Source organism: Pelophylax lessonae, assembly GCF_965119305.1.
Source record: "Pelophylax lessonae genome assembly, chromosome: 13".
NCBI classification, from domain to species: domain Eukaryota; kingdom Metazoa; phylum Chordata; class Amphibia; order Anura; family Ranidae; genus Pelophylax; species Pelophylax lessonae.
In genome coordinates this window covers 128,866,787-128,893,523 of record NC_138780.1, presented here as the reverse complement: position 1 = coordinate 128,893,523, position 26,737 = coordinate 128,866,787, and the positions used below count along the sequence as shown (strand labels likewise).

General features: G+C 43.5%; 1 protein-coding gene across 5 annotated transcripts in view; it reads right to left on the bottom strand.

The window, feature by feature from the left end:
* SIPA1L1 (signal induced proliferation associated 1 like 1) overlaps positions 1 to 26,737 on the bottom strand; it is a 469,532-nt gene that overhangs the window by 143,403 nt on the left and 299,392 nt on the right. For all 5 annotated transcript variants that reach the window (XM_082275708.1, XM_082275709.1, XM_082275712.1 and 2 more), the window contains exons 6-7: positions 21,647 to 21,750; positions 295 to 452 (exon numbers count right to left, since the gene is read on the bottom strand). In XM_082275708.1, coding sequence (XP_082131834.1) covers positions 295 to 452; positions 21,647 to 21,750 — 262 coding nt within the window. The remainder of the gene's footprint in view (positions 1 to 294; positions 453 to 21,646; positions 21,751 to 26,737) is intronic.

Below are 26,737 nucleotides of genomic sequence, written 5' to 3'. Positions count from 1 at the left end.
GCTGATCTGCTATTGGTAACTTATGTATAGTGCACACCACAGTTCAATGAACAATGCAGTTAAATGGAGACCGACCTAAAAGCAGAAAGTGAAAAAAAAAAAAAAAAAAAAAAAAAACTCTGTTGTCATGCTCTTCACTTAATGCCTATGAATGACATTCTCCATGACAGCACATGGTTAATAGCTGAGCTCAACCAAGTGAAAAAGCCATCATGTGCTTCACAGATCCTATCACTGAAGTTAATATAAAAATTCAAGTGGCATGCAAAGTGGCCATTCACTGGGGAACCGTACCTGTAACAGACAGAGTCCGTGCATGGGTTGTGCGCTCTTACGACCACAAAAACATGCTGGAAATGAGAGCGGATATTCTTGGGACTGAACGGCTGGGCTCCAGGCTCTTGAAACACTATTGTCACAATATCGTTTCCAATGTGACGCTTTCTCAACAGCTGCAATTAAACAAAATCACAGCTTTAGGCACTTAAGCAACACAATAGAAGCTGTACTGCTAAAGCTCCAAGCACAACGCAAGTATAGTTTCTATGAGGTTATATCACAGTAAACTAATCCCTGGACATTGAACAATAGCAGAGCAATACATAATGTTAAAGCAAGAAAATAAATCTGTGACCTCCTAAATAATGTTATCAATATAAATATGAGCCTAACAGCAGAAATCATTAATCCGATAAAGATTTAATTTGTAAAACTGGAATAATAAAACATATCCCTGTTTACAAGGAAACCAACTGTGTAACATGGTTCCTTTTCAGACCTGCAAGTAAAAAAAATAAGAACTGGAATGTAGCCCAAAACTTCGATAGGCAGCCTCGTGGGGGTTGGGAGAGGAGGCTGGATCAACTATCACAACACAAAAGCTGGTAGAGATTTGCATAACAAGAGCACCCCAGGCTACAGAGCTTCCAGAGCTTAGTTTCTATTGGTTAACATTTTAAAATGACCAAAGATGTATGGTAAATTATATGATGAGCTGTGCAGGTACAAGTTGTCTTTTTTTTTTTTTTTTTACTGAAGATGGCATTTTTTTTTTTTTCAATTTAACTTAGGCCAACATCATTGCCACAATCTAGGCAGGTTCCAAAACAGATTACTACTAAATAATAAAATTAAATGAGGGAGCATTTTTAGTCTTGCAGATGTTACAAAAATACACAGGTATAGAGAAACGGCTCTGTGCCCAGCCATTGTACACAAAAGGGTGATTCATTCAATCCCTCCAAATCATGGTCTCTGACGTTCCTGACTTTTTTAAAGCATAAACACTGTATATCAATAGACATAACAAGTGAAAACATGCTATATTAAATGAATAATACATTTCCAGTTTAACTCTGAATGCCCCCACCCCCATTCACCAGCAGTAAATTCTATTTGTGAGCAAGATGCAGGAATTCAGACTTCCGTTCCTATGGCAACACGTGCTGCCAACCACTTACTGTAGCGCACTTGTAATTATTTCTCTATGGAGCTGACTGTTTTAACTGCTTGGGATCTGCTTAATTACCTTATATATAACATTACTTTATTGTCTATTTCCTATTAGGACATTCAGTTCTGGAGATGGAAATGGCAGTATCGTGTGCTGAAACTACAGACATTAATGCTCCGAGTTTAACGCTTCCTTTAATTTTAATGAACAATTGCTTGTGCTTTAGATACTAGTTTAACATGCCAAGCTTCCAAGGAAACCACATTTTTGCAGACAAATGTTTAAAAAAAATGTATGACTTTACAGTTTTAGACATATTACAGGCTTTTCTGTTAGGTTACACAATGTGATTCAATTGTATGTGACACTATGTCTAAGAAACATTAACAAGAAAATAAATAAATAATAGCTTCTACACAATGAGGCAATCACAGATTTTTTTTTGGTAAAACTAAAATGACTTTGCTGAGATAAGCGTTTCTAGCACCAGGTAAGCATACATATCTGCTACCCTACCAATGTGTGATTACACATATATGATTACAAAAGGCTAAAAGAGGCACCATAATCTTCTTGTGTACTATGCAGAAAATGTACACATGTATTGTACAATGGAAAATTGGATGGACACATTTTATTTTAAATGTAAGCATAATAATTTATTTTTCTCCTTACTGGACATGTAAGAAGCATCACCACAGACCATCATCACTCAGCTCTCTCCTCTGGCCTTTAAGCTTGCAGGGTTAGATTTACAGCCAAGTGCAACACATTAGAAAGTTTACCTCTTACTGCTGTCTCTCCCACTAGCAGCACAATTATTGCTCTGCAGGGGGTTACTGGAAGCAAATATAAACATGCATTTGGGTACCTATTCTATCCTTATTTAGAAATATAATATTTTGATTAATGTGCCAGGATTAATGTTTTTATAACAGTCTAGAAAACAGCTTTAGGGTCCTTTCACACAGCCCGCATCCGACGGAGCCATTCTGCTCAGCGGGGGATCGATCCACCGATCCCTGCTGAGCAGGCGGATGACAGCTCTGTCTCTGCTCTGTGTGCGGAGACGGAGCTGTCAAATCCCCGCTGTCCTCTATGGGGGAATCGGATGAGAACGGATTGCCTGTCCGATCCGATGGACGGATGGAAAATAGGGTTTCCACCTGTCCAGATTTCACGGACAGGATCAGAAGCGGATAGCAGCGGAGATGTCTCCGCTGACATCCGCTGCCCCATAGGAATGCATGAAGCATCTGATCAGGTCCGGCTGAAAAACTGACAGGCGGATCTGATCGGATTGTTTGTGTGAAAGGACCCTTAAAGTCCAAAAACAGCCACAAATAAAATTGTAATATGCAACGGTCATCTCATCAGTGTTAATTTTCGATTTAGTTTTAGTCATAGTCTTTTGACTAAAATGCCATTTTAGTTTCCCATCTGAATTTTTTTTAGTCGTATTTAACCGCTTTAGGACCGCCCGCCACAGTTATACTGCGGCAGGCAGCCGCTCCTGGGCAAACCGACGTAGCTATACGTCGATCGCACACCGGAAGCTAGGGGGCGAGCGCGTGCCGCCGGCGGCACGCTCCCACCTCCGCTCGTCAGCGGGGAAGCCTATACAGCAGACCGTTCTTCTCACAGGAATGATCATAAAGCCCCTGTGATCCTTCTATATAGGAACACAGGTCTCTATGGTCATTTCACAAGCCACGTCCCCCCCTACAGTTAGAATCACTCCCCCTAGGCTCACATTTAACCCCTTGATCACCTACACTGTTAACCCCTTCCCTGCCAGTGTCACTATTACAGTAACAGTGCATATTTTTAGCACTGATTACTGTAGTAATGTCACAGGTCCCCACAAAAGTGTCAAAAATGTCAGTCAGGGGTCCGGATCTGTCCGCCGCAATGCTGCAGTCCCGCAAAAAAAAAAAAAAAAAAAAAAAAAAAAAATCGCAGATCACCACCATTACAAGAAAAAAAAAAAAAAAAAGACAAATCTTTGCCGTAGTTAGTAGTCACAATAACTTTTGTGCAAACCAATCAAAATACGCTTATTGCGATTTTTTTTTTTTACCAAAAATATGTAGCAGAAAACAAATTGGCCTAAAATGTTACATTTTGATTTTTAATTTTTTTTTGGGAATGTCATATCGCAAAATGTGAAAAATATTGTTTTTTTTCAGAATAGTCGCTATTTTTGTTTATAGCGCAAAAAATAAAAATCGCACAGGTGATCAAATACCACCAAAAGAAAGCTCTATTTGTGAGGAAAAAAAGGACATCAATTTTATTGAGGTACAGCATCGCACAACCGCGCAATTGTCCGTTAAAGTAACGCAGTGCCGAATTGCAAAATATGCCTGGTCATTTAGGGGGTAAATCCCTCCGGTCCAGAAAAGGTTAAGTTGACTGAAATCGAATGGGTTTAGTTAAATAGTAATGCATTATTTAAGCATTTCTCTAGAATTTCCAAACTCATTATATACTGCTGGAGTAAAAATCTTAATGTTTCTATTAAATACAGTATTAAAGTGGTTCTAAAGGATCAAGGTTTTTACCTTTATGCATTCTATGCATGAAGGTAGTGAACCTTCTCTGTGCAGAAGCCCCCCCCCCCCTCCAATGCTTACCTCAGCCCCATCGCAATCCAGCGATGTGCACAAGAGCCTTGGCCGCTCACATACATACCATGGGCTCCACAGCCAGTGGCCAATGAAAAGAGAGGGAGCAGGGACAAACCGCGGCTCTGTGTCTGAATGGATACACAGAGCAGTGGCTCAGGAGTGAGCCTGCTTGGGTGCCCCCACAGCAAGCTGCTTGCTTTGGGATCACTTGGAAGGAGGGAGGGGCCAGAAGCTCCGATTGGGGACAAAGAAGAGGAGGAGGATCTGGGCTGATCTGTGCAAAACCACTGCACAGAGCAGATAAGTATAACATGTTTGTTATTTAAAAAAACTTGCCTTTAATATCCCTTTAGGTCTGAACATGCACTACAGACACAGATTTAACCGTTGGGATATATGACCACTGTAAATTTTGACGTCAAATTTCGATTTAGTCCTAGTCCTTTGACTAAAATGCCATTTTAGTGTTAGTCGTTTTTATTCATCTGATTTGCGTTTTAGTCATATTTTAGTCAACTAAATTAGTGTTCTTTTCGTTGACAACATTAAAATATCTCATGCAGTAACAATCCACCAGTTTCTCTTTTCTTGCTTGGAAGATTATCTTTAAATTTTGGCTTCAGAGCAGTCTGTTTTAGCATACAGGGAGGCAGTATCCAGCAGAGTAAACTTCTTCCCTTTGAGGATACTACCTGTGTGCTGAGTGACCACTTACCCCAACACTTCCCTTTAACTCCTTATCATTAGGGCTGCCTCAGGTGGGCAGATTTAGACTCCAACTACACCCCACCGCCTTGCTCTGCTACTTCTGACCCATCTCACTCTGTGGGGCAACCTAAACCCTCTAGTAAAGTGATGGCGAACCTTGGCACCCCAGAAGTTTTGGAACTACGTTTCCCATGATGCTCAACTACACTGCAGAGTGCATGAGCATCATGGGAAATGTAGTTCCAAAACATCTGGGATACCAAGGTTCACTATCACTGCTCTAGTAGATTAAAGCATCCCTCCTTCCAGCTCTTGCAGTTGCATAGTTTTACAGGACCTACAAAGACAGAAATCTATGGACAAGGACAAAGGAAGTAAAAAAAAAAAAAAAAATATGGGTGAGAATACAGAATGGTAATAATATTATATGGTACTTAAGAGTGGAGATGGCCTCACCAGTGAACTGTTGTTTCTTCAACATCCTAACCAAGCTCCATTGCTTCCACTTAGGTGGAGAATAGAAAATGGTTAGATTATGGCTCTGCCAGGGCCATCAGAATTAGGAAACAGTCTAAATAGGAAAACAAATGCTTTGGCAGGTAAGTCTGTTCACATAGGCATGGTATATATCTATTGTGTTTTTTTTGCCATTTGTCTACACTTAATACTTTAGGGCTTCAATTTGCACACCATGGACATTTCATCTCTTGCTCAGCTTGTGTCAGTATTTTTATCTCTACTGTTGTCTTCAAATAAGGAACCCATGTGGTACTGTTAATCAAGTATATTTAACGTGTCATTAATTTGCTCTTAACCAAAAGGAAACAAAATCAGTATGGGTATTCTACACATTGCTGTTTTTTCATTATGAACAAGCCTTGTAGTGGTCAATAATGGCAATCTTTGTTGTGCACCATTCTAAAAACATGTAGTGATTTATTAAATAAAAATATAGATTTGATTTAAGCGCACTAGAGATATCACCGAAAGTAAAGAGTTTATGTTGATAAATGCTAAAAAAAAAAAAAAAAAAAAAAAAAAAAATTATAAGTAAACCCAACATTTCATATTCCTGAGATATGCCTGCTCTACCTAGTGCTTGTAAGAAAAAGTGTCCTGTTGTCTTTGTATTACTTGCTTTGTGTGAAATTCCTGGTGTTCCTGCCAGTCTCTCTGCTTCCTATCAAAAACTGACCACATTAGACATGAGAGCACAGCCTGGTCAGTTCACTCCCTTTGCTGAGAGCTCAGCCTGCTCTGCTCCAATGATCAGACTTGTCCTAACATACTCCCCACCTGCACAGCCAGTCACTGGGAAGATCAGATCTACTCCCTTAGCTCTCTGGGCTCCATCTGCAGCTCAGAGATTGTGAATGTGTTCACTTATTTAAAAAAAAAAAAAGAAAATAAAAGGGGGGGGATATTTGTAATGTTTTTTATATGTATAAAACAAGTATTTTACCTTTCATTTAGATTTGAAACTGAATTGGTTGTTTTACAAGGTGAGGGTTTACATACAGTATCTATCAAAAGTGAATACACCCCTCACATTTTTATAAATATTTTATATCTTTTCATGCGACAACACTTTGCTACAATGTACAGTAGTGAGTGTTCAGCTTGTATAACAGTGTAATTTTGCTGTCCCCTCAAAATAACAAAACACAGCCATTATTGTCTACCCGCTGGCAACAAAAGTGAGTACACTCCTAAGTGAAAATGTCCCAAGTGTCAATATTTTGTGTGATCACCATTATTTACCAGCACTGTCTTAACCCTCTTGGGCATAGAGTTCACCAGAGCTTCACAGGTTGCCACTGGAGTCCTATTTCAACTCCTCCATGACGATATCATAGAGTTGGTGGATGTTAGAGACCTTGTGCTCCTCCACCTTCTGTTTGCCCCATATATGCTCAATAGGGTTTAGGTCTGGAGACCTGCTTGGCCAGTCCATCACCTTTACCCTCAGCTTCTTTAGCAAGGCAGTGGTCATCTGAAAAGTGTGTTTGGAGTCGTTCTGTTGGAATACTGCCCTGCGGCCCGGTCTCCGAAGGGAGGGGATCATGCTCTGCTTCAGTATGTCACAGTACATGTTGGCATTTATGGTTCCCTCAATGAACTGTAGCTCCCAAGTGCCGGCACCACTAATGTAGCCCCTGACTATGACGCTCTCACCATCATGCTTGACTGTAGGCAATACACACTTGTCTTTGTACTCCTCCCCTGGTTGCCGCCACACACGCTTGACACCAAATGAACCAAATAAGTTTATCTTGGTCTCATCAGACCACAGGACATGGTTCCAGTAATCATGTCCTTAGTCTGCTTGTCTTCAGTTTGCGGGATTTCTTGTGCATCATCTTTAGAAGAGGTTTTCTTCTGGGACGACAGCCATGCAGACCAATTAGATGCAGTGTGCGGCGTATGGTCTGAGCACTGACAGGCTGACCCCCCACCCCTTCAACCTCTGCAGCAATGCTGGCAGCACTCATATGTCTATTTCCCAAAGACAACCTCTGGATATGAAGCTGACCACGTGCACTCAACTTCTTTGGTCGACCATGGCGAGGCCTTTTCTGAGTGGAACCTGTCCCGTTAAACTGCTGTATGGTCCTGGCCACCGTGCTGCAGCTCAGTTTCAGGGTCTTGGTAATCTTCTTATAGCCTAGGCCATCTTTATGTAGAGCAACAATTCTTTTTTTCAGATCCTCAGAGTTCTTTGCCATTAGGTGCCATGTTGAATTTCCAGTGACCAGTATGAGAGTGAGAGTGATAACACCAAATTTAACACACCTGCTCCCCATTCACACCTGAGACTTTGTAACACTAACAAGTCACATGACACAGGGCAGGGAAAATGGCTAATTGGGCCCAATTTGGACATTTTCACTTAGGGGTGTACTCACTTTTGTTACCAGCGCTTTAGACCTTAATGGCTGTGTGTTGAGTTATTTTGAGGGGACATCAAATTTACACTGTTATACAAGCTGTACACTCACTACTTTAAATTGTAGCAAAGTGTTATTTCTTCAGTGTTGTCACATGAAAAGATTTAATAAAATATTTACAAAAAGATAAGGGGTGTACTCACTTTTGTGAGATACTGTAAAGTGCTAGTAAAGTGAAAATCTCAAAAACTGACAACTGACAGCTGTCAGCAGGTAATGTGTTTTGAGCTGCACATGCGCAGCTCAGACCACATTTTAGCACCACTCTGCATGCTGCAGCGATAGGTCTCCCACGCTCATGCTCGGGAGTGACGTCACCTCTGCTTAGCCTATCAAGCGGCTGAGGGTACGAAATCCGGAAGGAAGACCAGGTGAAGATGAAAGCCACTGGGGCCCAGGGAAAGCCATATGAGTGCAGAGCTGAAGGGTTCAGTTTGAAGGTAAGTCTGTCCTAATGTACTAGTATTTATGTTATACTAGTACATTAGGACTTAAATCTGCTGAGGGATCCATTTTTTTCCTTTATTACAGACCTTACTACCGCTTTAAGTTGGATATACACTAGTAGAATTTTGTTTGACATTTTTAGTTGTAAGAACGTTTGTTTATTTTTCTATTCATTAGTGGTGTAAAACGGACATTCATTTTTGACTGCAGTGATGGGGAAAAAAAAAATCAAAAGAGCTGGATGGAAAGTTTTTCTAAAATGTGCAAAATTAACACTGTATGCAGTTTTCGTTCAGTGAAGTCCATTCGATTCTAAATTGAATGTTAGGACACAAACAAAATCTTGAACTACTTTTAAATGAAATTTGAACAACTTTTCCTAAGAATTTTTTATTCAAAATTTTACTAGCTTATACTTTACACAAGGGAGAAAAAAATATTTTTTTTACAAAAGGCAAGAGGAAAATTTCCAATGGGGATACCTCTGTTGGGTTCAACAATCTAAAAGCCAATTTCACCTTGCTTTGGAGAAATTTCCTTTCTCTTCCTGTTATATCATCAGGATAGGAAGTGAGGGGAATCTCAGTGAAACACAGACAGCAATAAAAAAAAAAAAATCCTGATAAGGGTTATAACCCTTTCCCTATTCTATAAAAATGTGAAAATATAAATTTTAGCTTTTGATCTACTTTAAATGTTACATTTACACCATATTACTTATGCGTATACACCGCAAATCATGTTCATAATTCAGTTTCATTTTTCAAACATAGATAACGTGTTTCTTTTTCTTAGCATTAACCTCTTACAAGCTACAAACTGTCAATACATTTTGTAGTTTGAAATTTCCTTTTGATTTCCTAAGCTATTGTTAGAAAAGTCACAGTTTTTGGCTTACTTTTTTTTTTCTTAACCGGGATTATATTGTATTTATACAAAAAATACCCAGCATAGACACGGGTAAAAGTAGCTATGAAGCTGGCAAAATTATTAAGAGACAGGGATATGTAAGGAACAGGATGACTTAATTAGTGGCAATGCAATCACACATGAGGTGTTTCAATAGCTGCACCTAAAAATATAAATTACATCCAAAAAAAAAAAACGGTGGACAAGACATACAAAAACAAAATGTGAAGTATACATGGCCAGTGCCAGGTGTCTCTTGCATATGGAAGGATACCCATGGCAAAACGCTGTATATTGACTATATTATAGGTACTAGGGGTCTCTCAATAAGCAAGCCCCTGGGAGCTCGAGCTACATGGAAAAGGGGAGGAAAGGGATGGTGAGAACATCAAGGGGGGGACCGCTAACTGATTAGATAGTTGGATGCCATGCAGTGTGAAGACAGATGATCTTCAGACAAGGTGCTGCTAACCCCTGATCAGTTTGCTGGAAGAATGACAGTCCATTTCAATACAAGTATAGAGCCTCTGAATAAGGGATAGTCTTACAATCAGACTGAAAAAAAGCCACTTGTGTGCTAATAGTAGTGTGAGGGTTCCTCTGAATAGTCCATGATTCCGGGTGGAGTATAGCAAACAATAGTGTAGCTATTGAAGAAGGAGGGGAGGATGTGGAAGAGGAGAGAAGGACGGAGGACACAATGCATCGGTGAGTAAAAACAGTCTTCCACTAGCACCAGGAGGGCTGTGGGAGCAGCAAAGGTATGACAAGTCAAAACAGAGCTGGCCATAGGATGCGTTACCCTCCTTAGCTCTAATTGTATACCGTTTTCTTCCTTCCGTCTATGTGCAACCCTCAATAAGTCCCTCCGAGCTGTGGACAAGTAAAGCTGGTGAGGGATCCTCTTCTGTTCAGCAGACCTAAAATCCTGAATCGGATATGCCGCCAAAGTGGCCTCCCCGCTCCGATTTCCTGTAGATTTCACCACCCTACTGGATGATCTCCCTGCAAGTGAGAGGGGTAAAGTCCACCTACAGTGTTCAAAGAGGTACTAGAGTCAGCTGGGTGATCAGCTTAATACAGCAACACAAGTAAGATGTGGGTGATGGAGCTCTTAAGGAGGCAGTGGAAGGGGGCTTGCATGCAAAGGTCAGAGCTGAAGAGGTGTTAAAGTTAAACGTAGATAGGGGATGCAGAGGTAAGCAACTGTGAAAGAAGGCTGAACTCTGCACTGTGGGTGTGTAGTGCACCCCTGCATTAAGCAATCAGGCACACTGCAATCCAAGGCAAAAAAAAAAAAATCACTATTTGTGCACAATCAGCATTTCCAGATGTTCTCTACAGGATTTTTTAATATATATATATATATATATATATATATATATATATATATACACATATACACACATACATATATACAGGGCTTTTTTTTCTCAGAGAATAGGTGCAGGAACTCCTCCCTTCTGAGTGACCCCTTGACTCCGTCCCCTACCCACCTCCGAATACCGTTCCTTGGTTTCACCTCTTACCCACCTCCCAGTACCACCCCTTTTAGAGAATTAACAATAACAAGAAAGGCAATATAATAGATCTAGCAACAATGGACACCCCAGTGACAATAGATCCACCCCTGCAACAATGGACTTCCAACAGCCAGTAACATTAGACCCCTCCCTCAACAGTAGATCCCTCCCAGCAATGATTGATGCCCTGCAACATAAGACCCACCCCAGCAACAATAGATACCCCACCAACAACAGACTTCCCCAGCAACAGATCCTCTGCGCAAATAGATGCCCTCCAGCAATACTAGATTACCTAGTAGCCAGCATCAATAGACCCTCCAGCAGCAAGTGGCAAAGACCTCTCCCTCAACAATAAATCCCTCCCAGCAACAACTGACCCACCAGCAACATAAGACCCACCCCAGTAACAATACATCCCCCATGAGCAACAGAAGACCTCCCCAGCAACTATAGACCCTCATCCTCCGCAAAAATAGATCCCCTCCAGCAACAATAGATAGCCTGTTAGCCAGCATCAACAGACCCTCCAGCACACCCAGCATCCCTTGCCATTACAGTCATTCAGTTCTGGAGGTGCCGGAACTGCGTTCCCCCGCGTTCCCGCTGAAAAAAGCCCTGTATATATATATATATATATATATATATATATATATATATATATATACATACACACACACACACACATACACACACACACATACACACACACACATACACATATTCATTCATATTGTTTTCTGAGGCTCCACATTTAAGACAACTCTCAATGAAGGTTTTGAGAATATATACCTGTGCTCAGGTCCCAATAGCTTGCACATGCATATAATCTACCAGGCGCTAAAGGGGTGCAACCATATTAACACTAAAGTAGTAGGACTGGTTAAAGAGGGACTACTTTTATCCAGCATTTTTAGAGTTAATGTGGTCACACCTCTTTAGCACCTGGTAGATTATATGCATGTACAAGCTATTGGGATCTGGGCACGAGTATATCTTGTTTCCATTACTTTTACAGTACATCCCACACATGCGCAAATGGATTGAGATGTGGAGAATTCAGAGGGAGGCCAAGCCAACACCTTAGACAACTTCTTCCATTGCTCTGTGGTGAAGTTCTGATGCTTACTTGCCCATTGTAGATGCTTTTGTCTGTGGACACAGGCCAGCATGGACACCCTGACCAGTCTGTCTATGCAGCCCCATAGGCAAATGCATTGTGTGTTCAGACACCTTTCTATCTGGAACCAACAAACTTTTTTATCCATTTGTCCTAAAGTAGCTCTTCCATTAGATATGGCTACATAGGCCAGCCAATGCTCCTCGCGTGTATCATTGAGCCTTGGCAGCCCATGATCCTGTTGTGACCCTGTCACTGGTTTTCCTTTATTGGACCAATTTTGGTAGGTCCTCACCACTGCAGACTGGGAACATCCTACAAGAGCTGCAAATTTGGAGATGCTCTGGCCCAGTCGTCTAGTCATTACAATTTGGCCCTTGTCAAAGCTGCTCAAATCCTAATGCTTGGCTATTTTTTCTGCTTTCAATACACTAACTTCATGTTCCCCCCCTCCCCTTACAGATGCCATAGTAACAAGATAATCAATGTTATTTACTTTACCGGTCAGTGGTCATATAGCTAATTGATCTAGATTCTTTTTTTCCCTCTTGTATACACACGGCACACACAGCCCAAAGCCTCCAAAGGGATACAGATGATTAAAAAAAAAAAACATTGTGTTAAATCACTTCCTACTGTATTCAGATTGGAAATGAAAGTTTTGGCTTTGCAGATACACATTAAGCCACTTGCATATCCCTTAATATTAGGTAATATTAGGCAATAGGATAGGTGACTTGTTTGTGCGGTCCACATAGTAATCCCGCAGGTCCTGATACTTTCTTTATAGTTCAAGTAAGCTGCTGGGGCTCAGAACTGGCCAACCCAGCAAACTAATATGCCCTGGGCTAAAAGAGGAACAATTATATGTTCTGGGTCATGGGGGAAGTGGTGGAAGAGCTTGAGGCATTGGATTGGAAAGAAGTTGACAGACTGTCACCAGACGAACCAAACTCAGGTTATTTACGGGAAAGTATTTCTTTAAATTTAGAGGGTCAGAGAACTGGTTTGCAAGAGGTTTTTTGCAGACCCTGGTTGCCTAGCATATTAGTTAAATTGTGGAAGAAGCCAACAAGTAGATATAAAAAGCTGTTTTTTTTTTTTTTTTTATTCCTATGGAATCCCACTGCTCTGCTTTCCAAATTGTTTCACTTCTTGATGCAGCTTGTTTAGTCCATCCTGTTCACGTGTTGTTGATGCTCATGTGGATATTTTCTTATGAACAAAGCCAAAATGTATGTCAATTATTAGCATGTACTGCAGAAAAATACTGCTGATGCTCTGTTAAATGTTATGATGCTTGGGGTTATCAATGCTGGGGTTGCCATTACTGGCCCTGACACCTACTGGGGTTTATTGCTGGCCAGACACAGACTGGGGAGATTATAAATGCATGATGCTGACACCAACCAGCTGTACAAGGTGTTACTCTTAATTTTTTTTCAAATGCTGGTACCTATGGCTCATTTAGTCCAGTGACAAATTATTGAACTGATTGTTGCACTTGCTAAACATTCTGTGCTCTTTAATAGGCTCAAAAGGGGTCACAGCCTGCATTCTTTCACACTGTGAATGGTTTATATATAACATTGCGTCTTTCACTTGCTGACTAAGAATTTCTCATCATGCTATGTCTGCTTTTATTATAACACAGGATTTGGAGGCAGGGACTTGGAGCCCCCAGTTGAACTTTCAATGACAGCACAGTAACCCTCAAAAAAAAATTTAAGCCATCATTGGGTAAAACAGGGCTCAAAATTTAAAGTCCTGAGCTACTAGACAGGCCTTAAGGGTTACTCGCCACCAGTTGCCCCACCCAACTCCTACCCTGCCCCAGCCCTAATCCCGCCCCTAAACACGCCCTCATAAATTATCTCATAAAATGACACTGTTAAATGTTTTTGCATTAATGCAGAAGTTACAAAAATAAATATTAATAAAGTTTTCAGTGCCCATCAGTGCAGCCTAATCAGTGCCCATCAAGGGTCTGAAACCCCCAAATCACCCTCCTAGTACCCCCCCCCAAATTTCACCTCCTAGAACAAATCCTACCCGTCAAATCCTCCCCCCATCAAAATTTCCCCCCTAGCACAAAAAAACCCCATTATTTCTACTGGCACAACCCCTCCCCCCCCAAATACCCCTTTTTAACAGCCCCAAGACTTCCTGTTCTGGCACAAATCCATCCCCCCACCCCATTCCAATAATCTCTACAACGACAATCCCCAAATCCCCACTCCTGGCACAAATCCTCACCCCCCCCCAGCACGAATTACTCCTCCTAGCACCCTCCCCCCCAATTCCCCTGCTAGAAGAAATCTTATATTGTCACCTCTCAAATTCCCCATCCCAGCACAACCCCCCTCCCCCCATATCGATCCCACCTAGAAGTAATCATCTTCTCCCCACCCCTCCTAGTACAAATACTTTTTGGGGGATTGTCCTTGGGGGGGGGGGGGGGGATTAAGATAATTTGTAGCAGGAGGGGTGGGGAGAAGATGATTACTTCTAGGTGGGATCAATATGGGAGGGGGGGGGATTGTGCTGAGATGGGGGTTGTGCTAGGAGGGGGGGGACTGTGCTGAGATGGGGGGGTTGTGCTAGGAGGGGGGGACTGTGCTGAGATGGGGGGTTGTGCTAGGAGGGGGATTGTGCTGAGATGGGGGGGTTGTGCTAGGGGGGGGGTAGTGCTGAGAAGGGGGGTTGTGCTAGGAGGGAGGGGGGATTGTGCTGAGATGGGGGGTTGTGCTAGGAGGGAGGGGGGGATTGTGCTGAGATGGGGGGGTTGTGCTAGGGGGGGGTTGTGCTGAGAAGGGGGGGTTGTGCTAGGAGGGGGGGACTGTGCTGAGATGGGGGGTTGTGCTATTGGGGGGATTGTGCTGAGATGGGGGGGTTGTGCTAGGGGGGGGGGTTGTGCTGAGAAGGGGGGGTTGTGCTAGGAGGGAGGGGGGATTGTGCTGAGATGGGGGGTTGTGCTAGGAGGGAGGGGGGGATTGTGCTGAGATGGGGGGGTTGTGCTGAGATGGGGGGGTTGTGCTAGGAGGGGGGGGATTGTGCTGAGATGGGGGGGTTGTGCTAGGAGGGGGGGGGTTGTGCTGAGATTGGGGGGTTGTGCTGAGATGGGGGTTGTGCTAGGAGGGGGGGATTGTGCTGAGATGGGGGGGTTGTGCTAGGGGGGGGGATTGTGCTGAGATGGGGGGGGTTGTGCTGAGATGGGGGGGTTGTGCTAGGAGGGGGGACTGTGCTGAGATGGGGGGGTTGTGCTAGGAGGGGGGGATTGTGCTGAGATGGGGGGGTTGTGCTGAGATCGGGGGGTTGTGCTAGGAGGGGGGGGATTGTGCGGAGATGGGGGGGTTGTGCTAGGAGGGGGGGGGGATTGTGCTGAGATGGGGGGGTTGTGCTAGGAGGGGGGGGGATTGTGCTGAGATGGGGGGGTTGTGCTAGGAGGGGGGGGGATTGTGCTGAGATGGAGGGGTTGTGCTAGGAGGGGGGGGGGTTGTGCTGAGATGGGGGGGTTGTGCTAGGAGGGGGGGGGGATTGTGCTGAGATGGGGGGGTTGTGCTAGGAGGGGGGGGGATTGTGCTGAGATGGAGGGGTTGTGCTAGGAGGGGGGGGTTGTGCTGAGATGGGGGGGTTGTGCTAGGAGGGGGGGGGATTGTGCTGAGATGGGGGAGTTGTGCTAGGAGGGGGGGGGGGAATTGAGCTGAGATGGGACTTTGGGAGGTGACAGGATAAGATTTGTACCCCAGTGAAGTTCTCCCTTTCCTCCAGCATGCAGACCTCAGATACAGCGCGGCACATCGCTCTGTGATCCTCCTCTTCATATGCCAGAGCGGAGGAGGAGCAGAGGAGGAGAATAAGAGAAGCCTATTCCTGCTGTCAGTATAGCAGACATCAGATCGGGACTTCTTCTCCCCTTAAAGAGTCAGAGTGGAGGTGGAGTGGAGGAGAAGACAATTAATTTCTAAACCTTTGCACGGACAGCTGGCGGGAGAGATGCGGCTGCAGAAGGACACTGGATGTTAGATCCGAACTATACAGAGTTTGTTATCCCCTGTCCTCCGAGTCAAAGCAAGCAATGTGGAAAGGGGGCGGGTAACAAACTCTGTATAGTCCGGATCTGACATCCAGTGTCATTCCTGAGCCACAATCTTCTTCCCCTTCTGCAGCCGCTATACTGACAGCAGTGTGAAGCCCGGCGAGAAGACAGAGAGAGAGCACACCCCACTCTCTCCTGTCACAGAAACACTCCTGGCAGCGCCCCCTCCACCTCCCATGACACAGACGCCCAGGGCAGCCATCCATCCACCCTCCCTTGTACCGGCTCGCCTAAAAAAAGAGATGATCGGCTTACCCCCTCCATCAGTACTGCTGGCCGGATAATGTCAGAGCGGCGGATCATCCCGCTGTACCAGCTTTAATTGTAATTGCCGGGCACTCGCCGACATACACATCCCGCCTCCTAGCCCAGCTTCTTTGATAGACAGAACACGTCCTGGTTGGCCAGGTGTTCTGTCTATCAAAGAAGCCGGGCTAGGAGGCGGGATGTATATGTCGGCGAGCGCCCGGCAATTACAATAAAAGCTGGTACAGCGGGATGATCCGCCGCTTTGACATTATCCAATCCTTCGGCCGGCTTTCCTCTCCTCTCTTCCCCTGACCAGAGCTCGCCCTACATAATTTTCCACTCGCAAAATGCGAGTAGAAAATTTGAGGGCTGGGGTAAAAGGTATACTGAAACAAATTTTAACAAAAAAGAAAAAAAAAAGGGATTTTTGACTTACCATAAAATCCATTTCTCTGATGTTCACTGATGGACACAGCTCCTGCTCTTCATAACCATTGGGTTATACTGCCCCCTACAGGAATAGGACACTAGGCAGAAAAAGAATCTGGCTACGTTTATGGGCAGTCCCAGGGGGTATACTCTCTCTCTGCTATAGATATTCAGTTGAGTTACAAGCAGTGTCAGAATAACTATAACTCCACAGAGGGGTGGGTGCTGTGTCCGTCAATGAAAATTAGAGAAATGGATTTTACGGTAAGTCAAAAATCCCATTTTATCTTTCGTTCATTGTCGGACACCGCTCCTGATCTTCATAACCATTGGGACGTCCCAAAGCAGTGTTAAAGCGGTTGTAAACCCTTAGAACAAAAAAAAAAAAAAAAAAAAAAAAAAACCTGCAAGACAAAGGCATAATGGGCTAGTATGCATCGCTAGTAACTTACCTTAGAACGAAGCCCCGACACGGACCCCCGGACATCGCTGCGGGCGCTGCCATGATCCCTCGCCGTCTCTTCCGGGTTCGGCGGCTCCGGCGCGGTGATTGGCCGGAAGAGACGGCTCCGGCGCGATGATTGGCCGGAGCCGCGATGATGTCACTCCCGCGCATGCGCGCCGGAGTGATTTTTCCGGCAAGCTCCCGGCAACTTAATTGAAGGTCCCCCCGGACCTTCAGAGCGCATGCGCCGCTCGCGAGAGCGGCTGCATGCACTGTAAATATCTCCTGAACCATGCCGGTTTAGGAGATATTATTTGTACCTACAAGTAAGCCTTATTATAGGCTTACCTGTAGGTAAAAGTGTCAAAAAAGCGGGATACTACCGCTTTAAACATGGTGTGGGAACAGCAAAAAAATTCCCAAGGCTAAACAGTAGCCAACCAGGCTACAGGAGCTCAACCAAAACAACTGGAGCCCATCTGAAAAAAAAACAATACACCCTCAAAGAGGATCAGGTCCTCTAAACAGCAGCCTGCAAAACCTTGCAGCCAAAAGAAGCATCCGCAGATGTCAACACATCCACTTTATAAAACTTTGTGTAAGTGTGCACCGACGACCAGGTGGCCGCCTTGCAAACCTGCGTCACTGACTGAAGGCCTAAGAAGCACTAACTGCCTGAGTAGAGTGCGCCTTGACAAGGAAAGGAGGAACCTGATCCCTGATGGAATGGGCCTGAATACCCGTCTGTCAGATCCATCTGGAAATGGTCACAGAGGAAGCGGACAACCCTTTCCGAGGCCTATCCATGAGCACAAATGGTGAGTCTGACTTCCTAAAAGACTCCGTAGCTGCCAAGTACACCCTAACTGCCCAGACCACATGTAAGGCAATTTCCTTGGGATGTTTAGGCCTGGGACACAGGGAAGGCGACAATGCCTTCATTCAAATGAAAATCAGAGACAATGTAAGCAAGAGAATCTCCCGAAGGGAGGCTTGTGGAGGACCAAAAGCACCAAATTGATGGTACTCCAGGTTCATTTTTGTTCAACCCCTGTTGAAGAAAGGTCAAGATCCGAGCCACCGAGAAAGAGCGAGGATGAACTCCAAGAGACTCACACCATGCAATGCACGTCTTCCACGTACGATGGTAGATCTTTCTAGAAGTAGATTTCCTATCTTTTAACAGCGTAGGAAGCACCGACTCAGATATAACCTCTATCCTTCAGCACCTAGCGTTCAACAGCCAAGCCATCAAAGCCAGCGACTGTAAAGCAGGATAGAGGATTGGTCCTCCAGAGAGGATGCCTCCAGGGAACGTCAGCCGCACCAGATCGGCGTACCAAGTCTGGCGAGGCCAGTCCGGAAACCACTAAGATGACCGGAATCCCTTCTGCCTCAATCCTGTGTAGAAATCGTGACAGAAGCTTTAAAGGAGGGAAGGCATAAATCAGACGATACGGGCACCACGGGCCACCAGCGAGTCTGTGGCATCTGCCAGAGGATACCGTGACCGAGCCACAAACCTCTGCACTGTTCTTTTGAACAGAGACGCCAACAGATCCACTTCAGGGGTGCTCCACCAGAGATACAACTGATGAAACACCTCGGGATGAAGGGACCAATACGCTTGGTCCAATGCCTGAGTACTAAAGTACAGTTTTCCACCCCGGGAATGTGACCACCCCAGCGGAGAGAGCTGGAACGAACCATTCTGCCCACCTTAGAATGCTGGCTACCTTCAGAGCCGCCAGGACACTTCTTGTGCCTTTTGGTGATTGAAATAAGCCACGGCCTTGGCATTGTCCGATTGAATGCGCATTAGACACCCCTGAAGACGATCTGTCAAATGGTCCAGACATAGTATGATCAAACAGAGTTCCAATACATTGATCAGAATAGTCTGGACTCTTCCAGTGTCCAGATCCCCTGAGCAGAATGTTTGCCGAGGACGCCTACCCAGCCGGACAGGCTGGCATTCGTGGTGATCACTGTCCAATACAAGGGGAGGAAAGAGTTTCACAGACAAAGTGCCGGAGAACAAAGCCACCATATCAGGGACTCCTTTATTCCCTGGCTCAGCCGGATCCAATTGTCCAGACACTGCGGAGTCTTGTCCCATTTGGCCAGAATCTCCCTTTGCAGGGAGCTCATATGGAACTGTGCAAACAGAAACGCCTCAAGAGGTAGACACCATCAGGCCCAGCACCCGCATTCAAGTCCGGAGGGATGACCATCTAATGGACAGCAGAAGAAGAATTGCAGCCTGCAATGTCTGGAGGAAGGAGCACTCTGACAAAGGCCGAGTCCAGAGTCAGACCCAGATAGTCCAGCTTTGTGGACGGAAACAGAGCAGATTTCTGAAAATTCAAAATCCAGCCAAACTCCAGCAGAGCTTCTATGGTGATTTACAGGTTGTCCACCAGAGCAGGAGGAGACGCCGCTCGCAAAAGTAGGTGGTCCAAGTAGTCCAGTACCGCGATTCCCTATTGACGTAACCAAGCTAGACAATGAAGAGAGATAACACTGCTCAGGTTAGTCAAAGTCCACGATTCAAGGTGGGTGCTGAGCCTCGGCTCGCCACCAGGAGAGGCATGAAAGAAGAAAATGCTCGCACACAGAATCCAACGAAGAAAAGTTCCTTTATTCACATTAGTACAAGGTACAGCAGGGTAGGACAGTAGACACTTTTTACACGACTGCTACGTGCTTATTCACTACCACTTGTACCACTTATGTGAATAAAAGAACTTTTCTTCATTAAATTCTGTGGTGGTGTGCAACCATTTTCTTCTTTCATGCGTATCCAAGCTAGCACTAGGGCTAACACTTTTGTGGAGCAGAGGCGAGACCAAAGGGTAACGCAACAAACTAATAATGCTCCTCTCCTACGACAAAGCGGAGGAAGCGCTGGGGACCGGCACACATATTGGAATGCGAAGGTAAGCATCCTTGATGTCGCTAGAGGCAAGAAATTACCCCTGATGCAGGGATGCCACCATCGTGCGAATGCAGGGCCGTCTTTTCCAATGGGCATGCCCGGCGGTTGCCCGGGGGCCCCACTTGCCAAGGGGCCTCACACGCATGGATGGTGGCAATTAGTGTCCTCCAGAATCCAAATTACTTAGTTTACCTGGTGGTCTAGGGCCCCCCCATTGTCCGCCGGGCCCCCCGTTGTTGTCCGCCGGTGGCTGTGGCTCGAGTCTGCACTGCACAGACACTGGTTGCTAAGGCCAGCCCGAATGGCCTCTAGCAACCAGTGACATTCTGAGAGCAGACCCATGATGCACAGCGGAGGAGGAGGATCCTCCTCGTCGGCTCGTCCTCCTCTGCTCTCCGTGCCTAGAAGACTGGCTCCGCCTCCACCCACCTCCTCCCATGTGCAGCCGTTGTGAAAGGTAAGGCAGCCAGCCCAGCTGCCAGGCTGCTTGATTTTCTTTCTTTTTTTAACTCTCTCCATGATCGACACAAGAGACAACTACCTGTCCTGGAGGATATACCTTACTATATATTGGTCCCTGTAATATGTATATAGTAAGGTATATATCCTCCAGGTAGTAGTTGTACTCTCTTGTAGTATATAGTGTTCCCTGTAATGTGTATATAGTCTTTATACATATTACAGGGAACACTATATACTACAAGAGAGTACAACTACTACCTGGAGGATATATACCTTACTGTATACATATTACAGGGACCAATATACAGTGGGTACGAAAAGTATTCAGACCCCCTTAAATTTTTCACTCTTTGTTATATTGCAGCCATTTGCTAAAATCATTTAAGTTCATTCTTCTTCCTCATGAATGTACACATAGCACCCCATACTGACAGAAAAACACAGAATTGTTGACATTGTTGCAGATTTATTAAAAAAGAAAAACTGAAATATCACATGGTCCTAAGTATTCAGACCCTTTGCTGTGACACTCATATATTTTACTCAGGTGCTTTCCATTTCTTCTGATCATCCTTGAGATGGTTCTACACCTTCATTTGAGTCCAGCTGTGTTTGATTGGGTCCCGCTGTCACTCGGGCCAAGACTTGGTCGTATGCGACCTCATACAGCGTTTAACTCACAAGCCAGCCCCTGTCAAGTGGAGCTATGTTGCAGCCAAACCTAGCACAAAGCTGAGGTCTGCGCGTGCTCGCTGGCCAGACTGGGGTGACCACTGGATCTAGATTATCCAGCCCGTCGTCCAGACAGGCAGTTGATTGTAGATCTCACTGGAAAAACCAGGAGAAAAAAAGTTCTATCTAAAAAGAAAAAAATTGCCAGGACCAGAGATCCCAGCAAGGAACTAGGTTCTTACTCCTGACTAGGCAGAAAACAAACCTATAGCAGAGAGGGAATATACCCCCTGGGACTACCCATAGGCGTAGCCAGATTTTTTTTCTGTGTGGTGTCCTACTCCTGTAGGGGGCAGTATTACCTAATGGTTATGAAGATCAGGAGCTGTGTCCGTCAATGAATGAAAGAGAAACAAAACATTTAATAAAAATTTCATATGGAACATTAATTCAAAGAGCTCAGTATTATGCAAGTAGCTTTGCTACCAAATAAAGTTCTACCGTAAGTAAAAGGAAACAGTTACATCCCTTTATCAAACTATTACTTGGATGAATGTAGCTAAGGGAAAAATAAACCATCATTGCTCCAATAATTCAGATAAACTGCATCTTACCTGTTGCTTGTTGTTTGGTGTATATGGTAGCATTGTAGACACATGAAACATAATTTCATAATCCTTGTATGCAGTATATAAAGAATGGGTACCAGTGGAGTCAGCTGTTGAATAATAAACATTAAAATAGTTCAGAATGTTAATGTCATTAAAAGGATGTATTAAAACCAATTTGCATGCTGTGACATACATAGAATTTATAGCTGAACTCTAGGCAACAGAGTGATACATAGATGAATTACACAAGGTATACAAGGGAAATATTTTACCTGCCACAGTATTCACATTTACTGTATGTCCATTTGGTCCTGATATTTACACAGCCACATTCCTTCAGGACATATCTATTCCTCCTAGGGGAGCACACTGCTGACACTTACCTAATTGTTGGACAGTGCATAAGCAGCAGGCTGAGGAGACAATTTCTCAGTTAATACTAACAAATGGGGGTACAGCGCTAAGGTGAATAAGTGCTAAAAAAGTGTTGAGTGCTGATAAAGTGCCTACCATGTAAATATCAATGCCAAAAAAAATAAACATAAAGTGGCATGTGCTTAATAAGGTGCCTAAAAATATTTTGTCAGTACTGACAATATTGATATATCAAATGATGAAAACAATAAAATAATCCATAAATAAAATTAAATCTAAAATTAAATATAGTGCAAATCACTCAGTGCAAGTGAAGAAAGTGCATACCAGGAGTGAAAATAAAATAGTATTATTATGACAAGTCCATTCAATAAATCAAATGTGCAAAATCAGCAAGATAAGGTGCTTAGTCCATCACACTCGTCCGTGAACTGGAGGTACTATACCAGAGAGCATTAGATCTCCTGTTGCTTTCTTTACATGCTCACCGGGAGTTACTTGGCCATAAATGGAGTAGTGCTTTATTGATATCCCCACAAGGATCACTGCCATTGGGATCATTTACTGCTTATTCAATCCGTGGGATGGAGTAGTGCATCAATGAAATCCCCACAAGGATCACAGCCATCGGGATTATTTACTGCTTATTGAACCTGGGGGAAGGTGAGAGGCTATCCATAAATTGTGGTAGTAAAAGAAAGTAGGTCTTAAAGCGCTCACAAGGGGTGCTACTCTCTTTTGTGGCTGCTAGTAAAGGCAAATAGTCAAGCTGGGGTCAGACAAGGCACTGGTACTTTAAAAAGCTGTTAGCTGGAGCATCCTTGGGGGGGGGGGGGGGAGTGTGGGATAAATAAGGTTCAGGTGCCTGGAAGCTGAGAGTATTGGGCTGACCTCGGTTATGAGGAGGGAGGGGGAATCCGGGTGTGGACAATCCACTGTTCTGTAGGTAGAGGGGGAGGGGGAGGGTGGACTGCACTCCGGGCTGCTCTCCGGGTGAGCGAAGCAGCTCAATGTTAACCATAAAAGAGAGGGGGGAAAAAGCGCCAGTGGAGTGCAGTTTAAAAGAAGTTTTATTTAAAAAAAAGGAACAGGTTATGGTGACTCGGTACTGGACTCACTTCTGTGCAGTCACTGTGGTGCCCTCCGTGGTGTTGTCAGGTAGCTCGGTGCCTGCTCTGGGTCCTGGTGCGGTCCAATCGTCCGGGAGAAGTCCGGGGTCTCTCAGGCGACTTCCGGGTCGGATCGGCATAGGAGATGTAGAGCGCTGTGGAGGCTTCGTCCGGCTATGTCTGAAGTCACGGGAAGTCTGGGCTTTAGTGGGCGTATCCGGGCATCACTACATGTTTCGGAGCATGCGCAACATGCCGCTGGCGGGCATGCGCACTCAGGTGGAGTTCTTGATGGGCATGAATTATGTAGGGTATAAGTGACCTGCATACACCTCGGCCCCACCTCCTCCCGATGACGTCAGACGCAGCCGGACGAAGCCTCCACAGCGCTCTACATCTCCTATGCCGATCCGACCCGGAAGTCGCCTTAGAGACCCCGGACGATTGGACCGCAGCAGGACCCAGAGCAGGCACCGAGCTACCTGACAACACCACGGAGGGCACCACAGTGACTGCACAGAAGCGAGTCCAGTACCGAGTCACCATAACCTGTTCCTTTTTTTTTAATAAAACTTCTTTTAAACTGCACTCCACTGGCGCTTTTTCCCCCCCCTCTTTTATAAGTTGTGGTGGTGGACACTTGAGCACTGAGCGTGGAAGCATCTGACAAGCACCTTATCTTGCTGATTTTGCACATTTGATTTATTGAATGGACTTGTCATAATAATACTATTTTATTTTCACTCCTGGTATACACTTTCTTCACTTGCACTGAGTGATTTGCACTGTATTTAATTTTAGATTTTATTTTATGTGTGGATTATTTTATTGGTTTCATCATTTGATATATCAATATTGTCAGTACTGCCAAAATATTTTTAGGCACATTATTAAGCATCTGCCACTTTGTTTATTTTTTTTTTGGCATTGATATTTACATGGTAGGCACTTTATCAGCACTCAACACTTTTTAGCACTTATTCACGTTAGCGCTGTACCCCCATTTGTTAGTAATATTACCTACTTTTTAGTGAAAAAGTTTTGGTATAGCAGCTCAGTGATCTTATATTTCAATCATCGATTGCGCTGATTTTTTTACTTTGCACAATTTCTCAGTTAAATCTGCTCTCTACTCATTTCAGCATTCTTTGTCAGCACATCTGCACGCAGCACGAGACCTGAACTACATGCAATTATTGAGTACAAAGCTGCATCGATTTTGTGTGTTTAATATCTGCCTGGAATACATTTTTAACAATAATTAACAGTCTTAGCACCTTACTAGGAATTCTGAACACTATTATACCGTTATTAGCATACATAGAATATTACCACCATATAAAAGACAGGAACATATATAGCGCAGTACAATTGTGTCCTCACAAACACTTGTACTGCAGTAGAAGGGAGAAGGTGTGTCTGACCAGGTCAGTTAGAGCACTGAACAGCCTGGTCAAACTTTGGTACCTATTGGGCCACACAATCATATGTACACACTTTAACTGCTATAACAAGAAAGTAAAGGTGAAGCTATGAAAATGGTAGCTATTAGTACAGTGTCTACTGCACTGGATGCTGATTCCGTGACTTTAATTGCACTTTAAAGGTAACCTGCTTACCTTTACTCAGTTTTCATATGGATGTACAAAAGACCATGGTGTCAATGTGGGTTAATGTTTTTATGTATAATATTTAACTATATATGTACATAAGAGCAACCATATTTTCTAATTACACATAGGCTTTGCTTCCTGTTTTACAGTGGTAGTTTCTAACTACTACTTCTCACACAGCAAGTCTATGAGTCAGCTGACTGACCATAAACAATTGACTCCCCCAGTAGCACCCTCAAATTGTAATCAACAAATCTCTGTTTATTATAACAAAAATGTGGAGGAGCAACCATGTAAATACGTCGAAGCAATAAAGATAACTTGAAATATATTGCACTTTTCCTTTAATGCTAAGCATTCAAAACCAAACCCTTTCAAAAAAGGAGCATCTTTTATGTATAGGTATATTTATACTTTCCATTGGATTCTCTCAAATGCTAAAACTCTCTCCTTTAAATGGGCATGCCTAATGCATGGTCTGTAAACCCCACTTCCTCTTCTTGTGGTAGCATTTTAATTAGGCCGCAATACACTGCTGCTGTTGCACTTTACTTCTATTGTTACTTTTTGTTCCTTTTTATTAAAAGGTAAGAGCATTAAAGTTCAACATTAGATATGGTATGGTTGGATAATGAATCATCCCTTTAGCAGTTTATGAACAAGTAAACCATGATTCATCATGTTTTCTGATGCAAGGAAGTTGTCCTTGATACATGGAATATCTGAGTGCTTTTCTTAGTCCCTTATACATCTGCCTTTATTCACAAAACATTCAAGAGTGGTTCTTTTGTCTATGCATTTTCCAGACAACTATCTAAATTCAAAATTAATTTTAATTATACAGCTGTTAACCCAACTACCAGTGCAAATCATTTAGTTAATAAATCCCTTCCTGGATGAAATGGGATGGAATGTGAACTGTACAATGCTAGTTTGTGAAAGAAAGTTGAAGAAAAAAAAAAAAATAAAATTCAGAAGCCAGCATTGTGCAATTCACAACCAGTTCAGAGAGCAGGGACTGACATACTTAAATGTACTGCTGCAGGAAGTACAGATGTCCAGTGCACTTATTTATTATTTATTTGATTGCATATTTTGCACATATTTATAGTATATTGACTATTTATTTATCACCACACAAAGTGGGTCCATTTCTTGGATTTGCACTATTACCATTTTTATATTATTTTTCATGATTTGAGTAACACCGATGTTTACCTATTTATTTATTGCAATATTGCACTTTTAAAGGAGTATCAATGATTTGGTTTGAATTAGCACATTTATATGTTTTTGGAGCTGCATTGAATTGTTGTTAATATATATATATATATATATATATATATATATATATATATATATATATATATATATATATATTGTTTTTTTATATTTATCAACTACAAGAAACAACTCACCTCTGTGCTTGCCAACAAGGGTTTCTCTGCCAAGTACTAAGTCATGTTTTACTTAAGGATCAAATACTTATTCTACTGAACTGAAACTCAATTTATAACATTTGTATCATGTTTTTTTCTGGATTTCTGGTTGATATTCTGTCTCTATCAATTAAATACGCTTATGATAAATATTATAGACCCTTAATTTTTTTGCAAGTGTTTGCAAGGGGGCAAACGTACAAAATCTGCAGGAGATCAAATAATTATTTTCCCCACTGTATATCACACATTGGATAAACTAGCATTTCTCACTAGCTGCTGGTAAAAGCACTATATGGACAGTTGTGTTTTTTTTTTTTATATTCCAGAGAATTGTTTTCAAATAAAGTATATGGAAGGAGGAGTGTAACACTCAAATTCTGCATAAAGCATTGACGAACTTATGGCCTTATCTAAATACAGTAACAAAAGGAGGAGTTTAAGGCTAGGTTCACACTAGAACATGGTGTGGGAAACCCATGATCGGCAACGTGTTCAAAACGCACTTCAATTGCGATCTGCAGCGAGTGTCAATATTTAATAAACTACACCTCAAAC